The sequence below is a fragment of the Crinia signifera genome, chromosome 4 (genome assembly GCF_055691185.1).
Source record: "Crinia signifera chromosome 4, ASM5569118v1, whole genome shotgun sequence".
NCBI classification, from domain to species: domain Eukaryota; kingdom Metazoa; phylum Chordata; class Amphibia; order Anura; family Myobatrachidae; genus Crinia; species Crinia signifera.
Window position 1 is genome coordinate 188,044,731 of NC_139220.1, and position 18,569 is coordinate 188,063,299.

Consider the following 18,569-nt stretch of genomic DNA (forward strand, 5'->3'; position numbering starts at 1 on the left):
GGTCATATGGCGAATATGTTATTAGGTGTATAATTGTGTGGGGCTCTATATATGTGGGGGAACTGTGTTGACCCCTTTTTGGGTCCCCGATGGGCTGACTTCGCATCAACCTCTGCTGGTGTTTGTAGCTTCGGGGACAGAGGATTCTGTCCCACAGTGTCAGGCAATGGTAGGGTTGTCAGGAGGGCAGGTGTGTGTGGTACAGCCGCTACAGCTTGCAGCAGGACACCGGACCCAGCTGCTGTATAGGGGTGATGTAGGGGATATATTAAGGTATTTCTCTGGCTCAACTATAGTTAGTAAGCCAGTCAGGAGGTCTGGAGAAGCAAGTCTGCTCCTTGCAAACACTAAACCACAACCCAAAAGGTCTGTTTATGAACATCTAAAATAAGCAGTTGGCTGCATATTGATTGTAGTAATCATCGCAATTCAAGTGTCTTGCAAGGCTGTATGTTTTGTAGTGGTATGCAGATCACTGTCTGAATTAAGTTTTTTTTTTTTGCTGTGCATGTGACTTGTTTTGGCTAATAGGAAAGAGTTTGCATTATGAAGTCCGATTTAAACATGTATTTGAGTGTGACATTTAAATTGGAGAAATCACCCACATTTTTTACTTAAAAAATTGTTGACATCACTATTTTAATAGTAGAAAAAAAAAAAACTATTTGTAAACAAACTATTTTAAACTGTCAGATACTGTAGTAGTCAAAGTACCAATTTCTGTCGGATTTGAGGTAATTTTAAAATATACCCCAAATCAACATTTTTGTACATTTTCCCAGTGGACGCAGAATGAACTGTCCTGATGAGCTTCATTTCTTCTTCTTTTGCAAAACCATGCCATTGAATAGTAGTTTGGTAATATATAGAGCACTAAGGATTTCTCTCCCTCCTGGTGAGAATATTCCTTAAGCCTTTCAAATGCTGCTTGGATCATCTGCATTTTACATATGAAAATGCTTCGATATAGCCACGTAAGATCTGCATAAAGCTTGATTCTGTGATTCTCACTGGCTGTTAGCCGAGATGCCTCTGGGGAATGTTGAGGTGCGGTGTTCAAAGTGTTTTAGATGCAGTTTCTGGAGCTGCCATTTATCGTCTCATGGATCATTCATCTGGTTGCATAGACCTCCCCTTACGGACTATAAGATATCGTACTGACTGCAGGTGTGTTTCTGCCTTTTGTCTTTAAAAGGAGGGTTCCTATAGTAAGATTTTGCTTGCTTGTGTCAACGGAACTTGATCACATACTATGGGGTTGATTATATTCAAAACTATGTGAAGAACACCATAAGGGGGATCACATTGCTATTCAAATCAGAGCACTGCTACCACCGACTAGTGGATTTCTGCTCACACCAGTCCTGGCATGTGAGCTGAAATTCGAGAAAACTAGGTTGGTGCAAACAACATCGCTACAGGACACTTAAGTTGGAAAATGACTACTTGCGGCTCAACACCTGCGAGTATTGGTATTCTCCATCTTAACAGTGCGCTTATTAGAATAGCATCGGGAGCTCCTTCCCTGCACAATTCACGTCATTTTGAATATAATTGACCCCTATATTAATGCTATTTTTTATGTTGCAGACATTTTGAGTCTACATTAAAGTACACTATATATTGTATCCTAGGACATAACAATCATAGGTGCAGTTTCTGTGGGGCCCAGAGCTGAAGGTGGCCCATCTTTAATGTAGACGTTATATCTGCCATATACATTTTTGCCATTATTTGGTATATAGGGGGTCCTTACAAACTTTTGCTATAGGGCCTACGAATATCTAGTTATGCCACTGATTGTATCCCTTGCTGTAAGTGTATAGATATTTATCTTATTTATTTATATTATATATTTATATTATATATTGGATTTTTCTTTTGGTCACCATTGACTTACAGATGCTCAGAAATATAAGCATTGGTCTCACTCAACCTCCCTGCTTCCTCTCTGGTATTTTGATTAAAATTATATGCGGAATGTCTTTATTCAGTGTATGACTGCGGCTGTATCTGTATAAGAAATATAACATTAGTGTGTTCCGGGACTAGTGTAATGTAGCATTTCGTGTGCTGATATATTCTAAAATTGCTATTTACTGGAGAAAGCTGAAAGTGTGCCTGGCACTACAGAGTCGGACCATGACATGGCGCAACTAGATGCGTACGGAGTCTAGAAGTATCTGTCAATTGGAAATTTTCCATACTAATATTCTGCTTTATATGCTTCTTAGGCCCCACTTGATATATTGTGGGCAACGTTGTGGCTTTATTTAATTTTGTTTACACTTTTTAATAATATTTTCTCTGACAGCATAATAGTCTTTATGTGGTTTAATTTTTGTATTTACCCCGCCTACATTTTTTTTTCTCTCTGCATTATTAATTTAGGAATACAGTACAACAATGTAACTGGCGTCGTAGTTTTCAGTGTGTTTATATTGTTTATACTGCATTTAGCCTGAAAAAAAGCTTCTATTGGTCGTGTTTTTATTTAGATTTCTATCTGAGTAAAATGCGATTGTGCTTGTAAAGTAAATAATAGGATGTCTGCAGGAGAGGTCCAAACCTTTTACCTGTTGGATCATTGAGCCACATATGAGCTGGTTATGAATGGAAACTCTGCATGACTACTGCTTTTCACCTGCCTCATTGGCCATTAAAGTCAGCATTGCACAGAGGGTGGGTGGCTCAGAGACAGTTGGTTTGTTTCATCCTTGATGGAAAGGTCTGTGTACAATGGCTTTGCCGACAACAGGTGGTAGAGGAATAGAACAGACTAAAGCTATTTTTATTGAATCATGCTGAGTGGTAATCTAAACAGGCCAGCCACTTGCAAGGACCATGCTAAACTATTAACAGGTGCGCAACCCACTTGGCCTGGCGTTGCTCTAACCTTGCTGATCTTTTGCTTTTGAGTAACGAGAACATAGCAAGGAAAAAAAAAACCTGTACTTTATGTCCAGGCTTTTGCATATGTTCTTCTGTGTGGCTTGCTGTATTAAATGTATGGTTATTGCTTTCCATTGGATGGCAAATGGGTGTTAATGTCAGCTCGGTAGCGCTTGCTAATTTGTTTCCTCCTTCTAATTGACCAGCCTTACTTGCATTGCTTCCCTTGGAGAGCTGTGCTCTTTACACCTAAGAGGATTTTTCCCATTAACTCCAAAGCGCAAGCTGCATGCTTTGCATTTAAATCCCCTTCATGTGATTAAGCAGTCATATGAATTAAAGAAAAGGCAGCATTATTACTATTGAGATGGAAAATTTTGCTCTGCTATAAAGCCATTCTCTCTATAGCAGGGTTACTGGGTTTTTCATTTAAAAATGGATGCAAATGCTGATGTAAGACGATGTGCCTGTCTGCTTACACAGTGTGAACATGCTTTATATATTGTCTTCTCACCACTCTTCCCATTTCCAGCTGCTGTGGCAGACTGAGAGAATGGCGTAGGATGGCGACATGTAGCACGATTTGCATTTTCACTGATGGGCTCATCATTTAAGAGCCAGATATATCTGTAAACAGTGTACAAGGGATCTTGGAGAACAATAAGGAGCATATGATTCTACCACCTGGCTAATGAATGTTTTAGAATCGTCAGAGCTATGACCCTTATTATATCAGCCTGCGGGAGTAGATATTAATTTAAGTACGTGTTTGATTACTGTACATCACTTTCTGGCCAACAATGTTTTTTGTTTTTTTAAATTTAAGAAATGATTAAGTTATTGATCAAATGTATCAGACTTGTATCTTTCATCTAAAACACACCAACACACACACACACACACCCCCACGCCTACACACCAGTTAACATGGGGTTTGACCTGTAAGCTGATTTTTAACATGGTGCATTTAATAGTTGTGGCTTTATTCTGGCCAACCCCCACTTATGGCTGCTTGGCGGCAGGAAACTGACAGCTGCGGTTAAGTTTCTGCAGGATTCGATTAGTTATATATTGTCAAACAGCTATAGTAGCTGTTGTTTGCCTTTATAGTAAACACAAGAACCCATAGTAGGTGGCATCTACAAGTGGCACTAATGCTCAGCATGTTGGAGACTAGAGCTCTCTTCACCAGGGTCTCCTGTGTCCACTAGACAGCACTTAGCATGCTCTAATGAGTCCCCTAGGTTAGGTCTGTACAGGAAGGAACCTGATTACTTTTAAGGTGCGTACACACGGGGGCGATTATAGCAAATATCGCTGGAAATATGGTCGCTGAGCGACCATATTGCCAGAGATTGGAGTGTGCACCGGTGATAAGCGACCAGCGACTTCCCCTGCCTCTTCTCCCGGCAGTGTGACATTTTCATCTGCGACCATCTTCAACTACTGTTATCATCTGAATACTTAAACCAACATTCTGATTACTCTGTTTGGATTAACATCACCGAAACATCGCGACACTCTGCCAACGCAACAAGGGCTAAGTTTGGTGCGGTTTTGTTTGGATATTGGGAAATAGCTCTAAAAATTCCTGGATTACTGTATCTCTTGACCATGTAAAAGTTAAAAATGGAGATTTACAGAAATGTCAGCAACTTTCTAGCAGAGATACTTTTTCCTCAGCTGTGTCATAACTGCAGTTTCTTAATTGTTTCTTTGTTGCCCAACAGCAGTGGGAGACTATATTTTAATTACAGAAATATTCTCCTTATTGTCTTCTGATTTTTCTACATAAATTAAGAGGCTGCCTTAACCCTTTGAGTTCCAATGCTGCTTTGAAAGATGCCTCAACGTATCTACTACAAATGACAGCGCCACTCAATGACTGTTCTTGTAGTATAAATATATACAGCCAAGTCAATTAATTGAAGATAAGTTAAATATTGTACCCAAGAAAAGAGATGCTGGCATTTGTAGTAGCGGATATTTTGAGGATTTCTCACAGCAACATCGACACTAAAAGGGTAAATTTGAGGCACTGCACATTTCCTTACTCATAGTAGCCCTCCTGTGCCTAACATTTTATAGATTGATGGCAGCAGTTTATTACAGCCCCCCCCCCCCCCCCCTCAATACTAGGACTAGCTGTCAAAGGCTTTTGGGGGGATTGGCTGCTCACTGGCATATCCTGTGTGGCCTCATGCCATGAAGCTTACACAGCATGTGTCCCCCTATGATTTTTTGAGTTTTCCAAGTTCAAAATGTACTTGTGCCATAGAATAAATATCGCTTTTAATGCCGAAGAACACATAGCATCCATAATAAGGTGACAGACCTATGTTTTTGTTGCTGAATTTGGAGGCTCTGATGGTCCCTGACAACAATAGCAGCCGCTGCTTCATGCCATGGCCCCACTGGATCAATTATCCTGCGGTTAGTTACAGCGAACAATTCCCTTCCTCCTTAGTGTTGTCCCTTTCTGGCCTCCCACAGTTGCAGGGGAGTTCTGCAGCCAGACTCAGCACTCACTGCGGAGCTGTTTTCTGAATGCCCCAGCTCTTTCCTGTTTGGATATTGCATCTATAACACAGGCAATACCTGTTTTTTTCTTTGTTCTTCTGTTTTTCTTATAAGCTGCGTAAGTCATGTCTGACACCTGTCACAGCATTAGGCATCAAGTGTTTTCCGCCACATACAGGAAATGTTATCAATTTTGGCATCACTATTTAAACACTTGTCTAGTGTATCATACAAAATGTGTAATATTTCTTCCTTGTGGGGAATAAAGGTATTTTAAGTTAAGGGAAACTGAAGTACCAATTTTAATACTCCTGTTCTGTTCTTTTGAGATTTCTCTACCTTTTTATTTGACCCTTTAAGTACCAACATCTGAAAGGTGTAAGAAATATCCACTAAAATTCCAGTGTCGCTCTCATTTTGTTATATTAATAAAAAAAAAAAATGTTGAGTAACATATTTTTTTATTTCCTATATAAGGTAAACATTACAAGGCATTATGATTAACTAAAATGTTTGTCAAAATAGGTGTGGAAATTGCCAAGCAAATTCACGTTGGCACAATGTATTTTTCTATGTTAAGCATTCTCCCATACTAATTTAATGCCTGCTTTTACATAGAGCCATCAAGAATGCCAAAGGCCTGCACAGCAAGAAGGAGATTCCTATCCACAGGGTGGCAGACATTTCTGGGGTAAGACTTCAAACTTGTGTTGCAGCACTTATGTACAATACAAATTAATGGAACATATTTTTTGGATCTAGGAGGTGGAGGGCCAAAGGTATACTAAAAAGTAGATCCAATTTGTAGGTACAAACTATACATTCCTTGTTAAAAGTGTATGCATTGGCTCTGGACAGTGATGTCTGCCCATATTTGGGGGTACTGTTGAGTAAATTCCAGGATTCAAGCACATTATCATACTGTATCTCGTAATTAGTCACCAACTGATAGAACACAGTGTAGCTCTGAGTGGGCAATAAATGACCCTCCAGCTGCTGTGCTACTACATGTCCCAGCATGCCCTGCCTCTATTCTGTTATGTGCATGATCAATCAGTGGCATCATGTGTAGTTTAGCAGTAGCTGGAGGGCATCAAATTGCCCACCCATGGTCTAGATCAGTGATGGCTAACCTTGACACTGCAGCTGTTGTTGAACTACACATCCCAGCATGCCCTGCATCAGTTTCAGCATGGCCAAATATTAAAAATTTAACAGGGCATGCTTGGATGTGTAGTTCAACAGCTGGAGTGTCAGTTAGCCATCACTGGTCTAGATTGATTCATTCCCATACCTGGTGACTTCAGCCCTATACACACTAGATGACTTTTAAAAAGATATACTTTAGAAGGGCCCTTCTGAGTGTGATGCCCTATCTAGTTTGACTAGCAGCACCCATGTCATCTAAATCACACTAGATCAGGCCTAGCCAACCTGTGGCTCTCCAGCTGTTGTAAAACTACACATCTCAGAATGCATTGTCACAGTTCTAGCATTCTCTAATAGCAAAGCTGTGGCGAGGCATGATGGAACTTGTAGTTTCACAACAACTGGATAGCCGCAGGTTGTCTAGGCCTGATCCAGTGTGAATGGGGCTTTACTATCTCATTTTTCTCTTATTTCTTATGTATTCTGAGTGGTGATTGATTTCTAGTGCTGCTTTTCACTTTTCTGTAAGATAGTTGAAACACTTTATACATCAGCACCATATCATACATACAGTTCTATGCAACATATCATACATACAGTTCTATGCAAATAGTGTAACATACCCCACAGTCTGGTAGAGGTATTATCAAAGCAGTTTATTTTCTGGGCCCATGTTCCTTACTATGAAAGTGTCATGCTTGCACAGCTTGCCTTTTACATGCGATTTACTAATCATTCTGTAATTCCTGTGTGGCGATGGTTGTTATCCGAAACATACCTTCTATTCCCATCAGCCTGCTGTGCTCCACATCTCTGTTGTGCAGCTGCCCTCACTGGTAATTGCACAGTCAGAGTTGGGAATCTAGAAAATGGGCTGACAGTGTTGAAACTTGTTTTTAGAAGCATTTATAATCGAACATCTCACAGTAATTATAGGCTCTGCTAAAATCCTGAACGCGACATTCGACTTAAGGCTGCAAGTCATGGTTCCTGATAAATTGATAATGTATGAGCTATATTTGCAGATAAACACTATTTTTCACTCCTAGTTTGGTTTGCATGAGCGAACGGAATCTGATTACGATTTTATAGTATCCCTGACATCTCACATTTCTAGTTTGAGAGAGAGGCTATGAGAGAGCCTTCAATTCACTATTACTTCTGTTTTATTAGGTGTAGCATAACATTCACGCATTGACTATAAAGCAGGTTTAGATCCAGTACTTAGGGGTAGATGTATTAAGCTCGATGAAGTGATAGTGTCTGTTTTTTACCACAGACCAATCAGCTCCATTTTTCAAACTAAGCCTGTAACTTCAGTTAGGAGCTTTATCACTTCACCGAGCTTAATAAATCTGCCACTCTGTTCTATGACCTTCAGCTTCTAAACCAGCTGTTAGCACTCTGGATGGCTGCATTATTGTACTCTGGTAACTAAATCTGGCCATACATTAGACCAACTTCCCTGGTTGGATGGATTAAAAATCTGGTACTTTATTGGAGCAAAGGGGGAGTTGGATGAAAGTTGGTCTAGTACAGTATATGGCCAGCATAAGGCAAGGTGTGCAGCTATGCAAAACTTTGATTTACAGTGTTTCAGACTTGCTGTGGCAATTGTGTTTTCAGTGCTCTTGTTTCAAGTAAACAGTGCAATGCTGGAGAATAGTGTAATTTTGCAATTATCTGATCGAGGCAGACTGATTGGTGGGAGTTAGGTCCTAAAACTTTGAAACCATGGTACAAAACAATACGTTCCTTTGTGATGATGGCCGTACAATAGACAAAATTTGACAATTAGTTGGTTGGACTGATAATCCGGTACTGTATGGAAGCAAACGACAATCAGCAATTTGCTCACAAACACCAGAAAATGGACAAACACATTCAGTCAGATTGTTCTAATAATACCGAATCAACTACAGGACCTTGTTTGACTGGTTTTTGTCTGTTTCCAGGTTTTGGAAGCAAAATACTGAATTACAAACCACATTTGCTCCCATCCAGTACCAGATTTTTATTCCATCCAACTAATTAGTTGGGTGAAAGGCATTCTAATGTATGGCCAGCATTACTCTGCATCCCCTAACTTCTCTTCCCCCATACAAAATAAATATAAATGATAGACTAGCCTAGGCCTGGACATTTTGCAGCTCTCCTAGTGTTCTAAAACGGCAATTCCCAGTGTACCCTCCCACGATCAGCTGGTTAAACATGCTTGGACTTCTAGTTTAATATCACCTTTTCCTAGGAAGTCCATTGCACACGTGAGAGCCAATACAGGTGCTAGTTGACAATTGATTGTCTATTAAGCTTAGGATCACAATAATAACTCTTCCAGTGAGTGTGGCTTAGGCGGTGGGTCCAGTTATTTTGTAGGATTCACAGCAGTAGCAAGAATTGTTTCATATATCTTCCAGGAGAGAAGAGCAGTGGCAAACGCAGGATTTTTAGAGGGGAGTTTCCAAATTTAATCCACCGAACTTACTCGTGACCTGAAATGATCCTTATGAAGTCCACTTCATGTGAACACAATGTTCACTTACGCAGATATGAATAGTTGAATCTTCTAAATTCAGGTGGTGTAAGTATATACCTTTGCACATGCTTAAAAATAACTGGTATTTTTTTAACACGTACAAAGGTATATTACTTATGACATCACCTGAATTGAAGGCCTACAGCATGGTTGCGGCTCCTGCCTCTTGTTTTGACTATAGTCAGGCTCTTTGAGAGAAATGAAGAGCGAGTGCAAAAAGCACAAGTAATTATCAACTTCTAGGTTGAGGAGTTGTGTGAGCCTTGCAAAGTTCAGTTAGGTAGTGAAAAAGTTAACAGGCTAGACATGTAGGTAATTTAAATAAGGGGAGTGTCAGGGAGGGGTTAATCTGACATTTTGTGAGATGCACTAGAAGATTCCATCTCTTTCTCTGGAATTTTTCCCACCCTCCCTCCCCAAGTCCCCTTTTTGTCCCCACCCGTTTTTTTCTTTTTCTTTTTCTTTGCCGGTTTTGGTTTGTCAACCTATATTTGTGGCGGGAAAGAACGGCAGTAACAGTGGCTATTGCACTGCTGTTTTTAGGGTGCGCTCTTTGCCCAATACATTGTATAAAGTGGCTTTCCTACCGGGGGTCTGGCTGTCTGGCCGGCTCTATTATGGTGTATTGGGGAGAGAGTTGGAGTCCCGTTGCCAACAAATTAAAGAATACCATGTCGTTGACATGATTGTCGGTGTTAAGTTGTAGTGTCACTGTGGGTCTGACCGTTCTTTCTTATTGCCACCATATTTAGTTTAAAGATTTAAATAAATTTTGGTTGACCAATTTTAAAAGGCACTTCAGTTGTCCGTGTGGTTATTTATAGTTATAATAGTTAATTAGTGATCAGATTATTATGCAATGATATCACACAGCATACATCTACCAATAGAAAGTTTATATGATTGAGAACAGGTTAGACCTGTCTGATTTCATAGTGGTACCAGGACATAGTGATTCAAGAAGAGAGATATGAATTCTTCATAGGCTTTCTGTTTTGCATAAAACATAGTATTTATTTCATGCGGTTTTTCTTTTTTTTTTTTTTTCAAAATATATTTTATTGAGCCTCATATATCACCATTGTTACAGACATCAGGATTAGAAACATGACAGTATTTTATGAGGGTCAATTCACAATTTTCAAATTTTTCCAAAAATAATTAACATATTATAGGTAATGAAAGAGATGGTACAAGGAGCCTGGCATGGCAACTTCGGTAGTGGTAAACAGTAAATTGAGCAGTAGTTTATAAAAAAGAAAGTTGCTAAGAATAATTAGTAAAGCCTTAGCATTCAGGTCAGAATGCAAGCCCCAAAAATGATATCAATACACGTTCGGTAGTACCTAATAGATATTGACTTCAAAATATCCAAATAACTAACTAAACAACTAAACAAATAACAGCCCGCCTCTAGTCCCAGGCCATCCACCCATCCATGGACCGATCCAGCCATCCAGCAAAGAATACATGGGAGAGAAAGAAAAAAGTGGGAACAGAGTATGGAGTATGGAGTAAGAGTGCACATCTCTCAGGAGATATGGCGTCTAAATGGTGACAGGGGTCTTATTCTGGAGGAGTTGTAGGTTATACCATGAGGTGGACTGAAAGCACAGTTGAATTGCCGATTTGGTCCTAGATGGTAAGATTTGGATGTATTTATCCCAACATTGGAATAGGGTTGCGGTCAAAGATTCCTTATGGAGAGACGTCTCTAGCCAATCCATGGTAAATAGGAAGAGCAGCCTAGATGTCGCCATCTCTAGGGAGGGGGCTGCGGTGTGTATCCATTGCTGCAGGATGGCTTTTCTGCCGACGGCAGATAGGATCACCAGGAGTTTTTTGTCGTGTTTTGGGACAGAGGATTGGTCTGCAACGTATCCAAACAGCGCCCATGCCTCATTACATTGAAAAACCAGTTTCAATGAAGAGGTGGCAAAGTTGTGTAGGGTGTTCCAAAAAGTTTGGATATGTGGGCAGGACCATAAGCAGTGAAGTAAGTCAGCATCGTGGGAGTGACATTTGGGGCAGTCAGAAGAGTCAGCGGTGCCCATCAGGTGGCAACGCTTAGGGGAGAAGTAAGCCCTATGTAAAATTTTGTAAGACATTTCCTGATAGGAACTAGCCGGAATAAGTTTGAGGTTGGATAAGAATGTGTCTAAAATGTTTTCAGGCTCTAGAGTCGTGGTCTGCGATGACCATTTGTGAAGTCCCTGGATGTCCGAGTCAGGGTCCAATTCAGGACGTATGCGTGCGTATAATGTGGATATGGAGTGTGTGCAGGTGCGGATGACGGAATCAAGGGGATTTGTGATATCTTGGGGCCGCAATTTGGTGAGTATGGATTGCAAGTAGTGTGTTGCTTGGAAGTATGCAAATTTATGGTGTGGCAACAGGTGGTAACGTGATACAGCTTCATCAAAGGTTAACGGGGTATGTAGGGTGTTTAGTAAATGTCGTAATGCCAGAATGCCCTGGGAACGCCAGGTGGCGAAAGGGGAGGTGGTTTCGCCATTCTGGAATTCCAGATTGCCGACAAGTGGTAGGGATAGGGAGTGATAACACTGTAGGTGTAATGATTTCCTAGCGCGTCTCCATGCGTAGATTGTGGATGATAAGAGGAGGTTATCGTATTGGGCTGACTTTAGGTGGGATGGTTTAGCGTGTAGAATATAGCTGAGAGAAAGGGGATGGGAGAGCTGGGAGTCTAAAGAAACATCCGTAAAAATGTTAGTATTAGCAATCCAATCTACAGCAAAACGAAGGATACATGCCAAATTGTAATATTTGATATTAGGTAGGTTAACTCCACCTCTCTGAGTAGTTTGCATTAGCTTGTATAGGCTAATTCTAGGTTTTTTGGAGTTCCAGATAAATTTGGATATCATAGCATTAAGAGAAGATAGGTCAGATTTGGTGAGTAGGACTGGGGTCATTTGTAGAATATATAATAGTTTAGGGAAACTAGCCATCTTAAAAAGATTACAGCGGCCTATGAAATTAAGAGGTAGATTTTGCCATAAGGTAAGTTCCGTTTTAATTTTTTGAATAACTGGAGCTATGTTATGTGTATATAGGGTATGTGGGTGTGGGGGAAGATTAATGCCTAGGTAAGTGATGTAAGAGGTGGCCCATTTGAAAGGGAAGGGTGTGGACCATCCGTTGCGTGCCTGACCAAAAATGGCGAGGGCTTCAGATTTGTGAAGGTTGATGGAAAAACCAGCGAAGGATGAGAAGTTATTAATTGTATCAATAAGGAAGGGGACCGAGTGTTTAGGGTTGGATAGGAAGAGAAGGATATCGTCCGCGAATGCCATTACCCGTATCTCTCTGGTGCCTATGTTTATGCCCTGGATGTGGGATGATGAAATGATGTAGCGGAGGAGTGGTTCAAGTGCCAAGTTAAAAAGTAGTGGGGAAAGGGGGCATCCCTGGCGGGTCCCTCTTTCAAGGGAGAAAGTGGGAGAGGCAACATTGTTAACCAATACCTGGGCCTTAGGGTCTGTGTATATAGATGTGATGAAGGCCCTAAAGGATTCTCCAAATAATTGACTAGCCAATACCCTGTGAAGATGGGGCCAGGCAATCTGGTCAAAGGCCTTTTCGGCATCTAAGTTAATGAGGATATTATCATGGGTTTGATGGAGCCGTGTGTGGGTTATTGCAACGGTTTTTCTTTTAAAACTGCAGCATAAGTAAGCTGCGAGAAGCCATTACATATGTAGAAATACTGCAAAAACTTTTGCTTGAAACGAGCCAAATTCCTTTTATTGTGTTTTTGGCAATAGAGCAAGTGCCCATGTTAAATCTTATTACTCCTGGGTCAGTCACATAATTGCTTTTGTGTTATCTTGCGCAGTTGAATTATCCAATCGATTGAATATTCAAAGCAAAGGTACAAATCAAATGATATCCAGTTTCTGTAACATCTATCTTTATCATCACAAAAAAGATTCTAGTATGTTAATCTATGATCAGCCTGCCTTATTAATTTGTTATACAAATGCTGCAGGTGCTATTCAAGCCCTACTTCCAATAACTTCTCTATATTATCTCAATATTTTCCTTTATCATATCAAAATGATGCAGTAGTAATACAGGCATTACTCCTACTTCCAAATGTTCAAGTTAATTTTCATACATTTGTACAAAAAAAACCCTAAATAGGATATATCATCCCTAAGTAGGTTATGGTCAGTGTTTACCATTTTGGAGGAGGGCGGCTGCTGCAATGCACCCCCCTGCTGCCCCGCTCCCCACATTTTCAGGTCCCTTGCATGGGGCCAGCACATGCGCTGGAACTTCATACATACTGCGCACTCGCTGGCCAAAGACGCCATTTGCTGCCTTTGCAGCAGCCCCCATAGGCTTTATCCGGTTCATGCGCAGAACCTGTTTTGGGGGCTGCCGCGCATTTGCGTACAGATAGGCATCCCGGAGGGAGGGAACACCTGTCATTGCCAGTCACATGAAGCCAGAGCAGTCTCTCAAACTGTATCTGGCTTCACTTTAGGCACAGAACATGGCAGATTTTACCTGGGGGGGGGGGGGGGGGGCACCACATTAATATAAAAGGGCAGTATATGGCTTAATGACTTTCAAAGCCCTTCATGACCAGAGCCCAAAGTACTTGAAGAAGCTTCTGATTCCTTACTGTGATCTGCAAATGGTGGGAGGACTAACTGTATCTAGAATCTGCCTGAACTTGTATGGGGGTTGAGCTTTCTGCTTTGTGGCTCAGACTGAGGCATTCTCTTCCCCGTACATAAACAGACTCAAGACATTTGACTGTTTTCTCAATCATTTCACTAATATCCACTGTAAGCTTGTTTTTTTTTTCTTTGTGCTTTAAAGTCAAATGTAAAGCACTTTGAGTCCTACTGGAAGATAAGGGCTATACAAATAACACTTGTTATATACAAATATTTAGGGTAAATCGCTTTGTAAACTTAAGGGGTGTACACGCGGGCTGGAGGTTGGGCAATTGTATGCATTTTGCTTAGTCAAAATCGCAATGTCGCTGCCGGAAATAAGCCAGCAGCAACCCGAATGTACAGCCGAATAGACACTACATAGTGAGGTGAGGTGCGTTTTCCTCAAAAACTACCCAATGCTAGCAGTCTCTCATTGGATCTGGTGTGCACAGAGGGGATATTTGGCAAGGCTGCAGCAATGTTGTACATCATGTAGGCATATATGTATCGGCAGATCTCTATATGAACTGAAGTGCAAAAATGTCATGGGACAATAGTATATAATAATGGTATACAGTGCCATCCCAACCAGTTGTAGTCTGATAGCTCGATAGTCAGTTTGAACACTGGCTAGGCTTCTCATGGCAAGGCAGCGTGAATTATCGGAGTTCAAACAGGACATTACAGTGGGTACTCAACCTATAGTAGATTCTTCATTCCTTTATCTACTGTATGGTGCCATGTGTGTACCTGCAATACGCTGTGGAAGGCATTAACACCCGCTGTGGACAGTGCAATTTCCGAACATAGATGCTTAATGTTATGACAAGCGACTTCTAGCTAGGATTGTCAGTGGGGACAGACAAGCTCTTCAGATGAAATGTAGCGGATTGCTTAGTACTGGTATTGAAATATCCCATCCATCATAATAATTTTTGTTAATAGATAATACCATGTCCTTCTTATCACTAAGCTTTCTAGTTAGATTGACCTAATAAGTTATTTTTTGTCCCTTTTACTACTGTTCTCGGGCTTCTATTAAATGCTGTGTAGTCCTCCTAATCTGTGCTGCAGAGTCACATTTTCCTTGCCTTCACCCTTCTCTTCTGGGTATATTTTCCTCTGAATATAGGTTATTTGACTTCTCTCAACACCTATGCAGTAGGCTCTGATCACATCATTTTCTCTTCTCCTGTGTCTGATCTCTCTCCATATGTACACTCGCTGCTATTTTCATCTCAGTTTGTTCCTTTGCACATCTGATTGCTCTTCCAGCCTCCTCCTGATATCTGGTTTGATAGAACTTCATTTTTTATTATATATGTAGAGAAGTGTGGTTTGGAGGTTATAAAGATAGCTGGCAAAGCAACTGGCTACTATTTCTGTGCAGTTTTCACTGATATTGGTGATCTGTTATGACTAGATTGTTGAGAAAATATCTTCCGAAAAATATCATTACTACTTCCTACTTCATGGCAGCCTTAACACTGTGTTTAGCCCCTTCTCCTCCTTATAGACAGGTCGGTTTTTTCCCCGAGGATCCTCCCACACCACGTATATAAGCACGCTCCACCCTAATCCCCTTAGTCTTTTTTCCTGTCTCTTGTTAGATAGCAGCAGGTCAGGTCAGAGTTTTTTATTTTTGTCTGATACTCACGGTGAGCTGCGCGCTGCTGTGACTGGGTAGCGGTATTAGGGTGGCGGCGTCTAAACCCTGTATTGGTCCGGGCTGGTCAGCATGGACACGCGAGGCGGTACTGCATTCAGGAGCAGGGCTTCGCGTGCACGAGGTTCATACCTGTGCGCCTATTTCCGGCAGAAGCAGGCATTGCGTTCCACAGCAGCGCAGTGTGCGGGTCACGTAAGTCACTTCCGGCTACGCACTTCCGGTCGGCGGCAGACGCCGGAACAGTGTGGGAAAAGTATAAGAACCTGTTAGGTTGTGTTGAACATGGGTGTACTTGGCTGGTAGCTGTGTGACGCTGCATACAACATGGAAGAGTCCTCTGCCGTTAAGTCTGTGATACCGCTGCCCAGGTAGGTCCTCTATGAGGACTGGTTAGTTATTTCCTATCCTTATTCTTATTATACTTCAGATAGTTAGTATTCTTTTCTATCTCTTGTAGTGTGCCCCCGATTTCCAAGAAAAAGATTTGCAAAAAGAAGCACTGTTCTAAAACATGTCCTTCATGTGATAAAGTGTTTGTCCCCCTGGAGGATGAAAATGTTTGCAAGGATTGTTTTAAGGAGGTTGCTCCTGTGGTGGATACATCTGTGCAAATTGCAGATATGATGGAATGGATGAAGAAAACTTTTCTTTCTAAAGAGGAGTATTTTAATACTAACAAGAGGTCTAGATCTTAAACAAGCTTAGATCTTGAATTTGACACCCATTCCCCTGTATGTATGTATGTATGTATGTATGTATGTATGTCTGATGATGGTACTCAATCAGAGGCAGAATCTAGAGAAATTGTAGAAGAGGATAGATCTTTCAACTTAGAATTGGTTGAAATGGTCCTAAAGAGACTGTACAAAACATTAAATTATAAGGAACCTGTTAAAGATGAAGAGGTTTCGTTAATTGAGGACAGATCTAAAAAGTCTAGATGCTTTCCGGTACACAAGGTTGTCAAGGAAGTATTACAAAAATAATGGTCTAATGCTGACAAACGTGTGGGTACGTTTAAAAGGGTGGATAAGATGTACCCCATACAAGATGAGGAATTTATTAAATGGTGTGCTATCCCCAAAATTGACGCAGCGGTGGCCGAGATTGCTACTAAAACTACTATTCCCGTTGAAGACGGAGCATCATTAAAGGATGTGAGGCTTCGCTGGATGTGTTGGATTTCTCCGCCAAATCCATGACGTCCGGTATTACAGCCAGAAGAGCTCTGTGGCTCAAAAATTGGGCGGCTGATACTCACTCAAAAAACCGGTTGGTTACTTTAACATTCGAGGGGTCGTTTCTATTCGGAGGAAAATTGGATGCCCTAATACAGAGATTATCCAGTGGGAAATCTGAGACTCCCACAAGATAATAGGGGGAAGTTCCCTGAATTCTCCTCTAGACAATACTTCCGTCAAGCCAGAAGTTATAGGCCAGGAAGACAGTTTAGAGACAGATATTCTACTGGATCTAGGTAATTTTTTCGTCAGTCCAGTAGAAGAAATACCCAAACACAGTGACGGAATTTCTTCCCAGGGGATGGTTCCGGTGGCAGGGAGACTGATAAAATTCGCAGAAAATTGGTCTCATACCATCCAGGACAAATGGGCACTGGAAGTGGTTACCCTGGGATACCAGTTAGAGTTTGCGGTCAGACCAATCGCAGACACATTTTTGATTTCAAGAATACCTGTAATTTCAGAAGAAAGTATAGCTCTAGAGCAGAGCATAAGGGAGCTGGTAAATTCCGAAGCAGTGGAACGAGTCCCAAATTCGGAAGAAGGTACCGGGTTTTACTCCCAAATTTTTGTTGTTCCCAAAGTATCCGGAGGGTTCTGGATTATATTAGATTTAAGAGACTTGAATATAATAATGTGGAAGAAGAAATTCCACATGGAAACACTGAAGTCCATACTTCTGGGGGTAAAAAGAGGAGATTGGCTTATCTCAGTGGATCTCAAAGATGCGTATTTCCACATCCCCATAAGAAAAGTAGACAGAATGTACCTAAGGTTTTGCATGAAAAAAATGCATTTTCAATTTACATGTCTGCCCTTCGGACTCACGTCATCCCCAAGGGTGTTTTGCAAAATACTGGTGACACTATTAGCTCATCTAAGGAAAAGAGGAATCAATGTTTGGGCTTATGTAGACGATTTACTCATAACAGGAAGATCAAAGGAAGAAGCCTCAGCAGCGGCAGCAGAGGTAATACTATGTCTTCAACAACACGGTTGGATAATAAATTGGAAGAAGAGTCACTTAGAGCCATCGCAAAGAATTCAGTTTCTGGGCATCGCACTAGACTCAAAGAAATTTGTCTACCTCTCCAAGGAAAGATGCGAGAAAATCCGAAATCTGGCATTACTTATTCAGCATCAAGATCGTATACAGTTAAGAACAGCAGTAAGCCTATTAGGAATGATGTCTTCAGCAATAGAGGTAGTACCATGGGCAAGATGGCGTATGCGGCCTTTTCAGATGGAAATCATAAGATATTCCCTAAAATCGATGTCTTTCTGGGTAAGTGTGTCAGAACAGTCAAAAGAATCTCTGAATTGGTGGTCCAGCAATCAATTGCTACTAAGAACAACGTCCTTAGAAAGTCCACAAGTTCTAAGACTTACTACAGACGCAAGCGCTATCGGATGGGGGGCGCACCTGCAAACAAGGTCATGTCAAGGAACATGGACACCAGCAGAAAGGGCGATGTCTTCCAACCAAAAGGAACGAAGAGCAGTATGGCTAGCGATATGGCACTTTCAAGTAGAAATTTCAAACTCCCACCTGAAAGTGTTCTCAGACAACATAGCCACTGTTTCATACATAAACAAACAAGGAGGGACGAGAAGTCGTGCGCTCATGAAGGAGATAGCAAATATAATGAACTGGGCAGGTCATCTAAGGTCAATTTTAGCTTTTTATGTTCCAGGTCGATAGAACAAGGTGGCGGATTTCCTGAGCAGAAATCAGGTGTTACCAGGGGAATGGGAGTTGGAAGAATCCCTATTTCACATGATAGTCAAGAGATTCGGGACACCAGAGGTGGACCTGATGGCTTCATCCAAAAACAAGAAACTTCCAAAATTCTTCTCAAGGTACAAGA

General features: G+C 41.2%; 1 protein-coding gene across 2 annotated transcripts in view; it reads left to right on the forward strand.

Moving 5' to 3' along the window:
• SND1 (staphylococcal nuclease and tudor domain containing 1) overlaps positions 1 to 18,569 on the forward strand; it is a 657,666-nt gene that overhangs the window by 266,911 nt on the left and 372,186 nt on the right. For both annotated transcript variants that reach the window (XM_083183246.1, XM_083183247.1), the window contains exon 14: positions 6,031 to 6,103. In XM_083183246.1, coding sequence (XP_083039372.1) covers positions 6,031 to 6,103 — 73 coding nt within the window. The remainder of the gene's footprint in view (positions 1 to 6,030; positions 6,104 to 18,569) is intronic.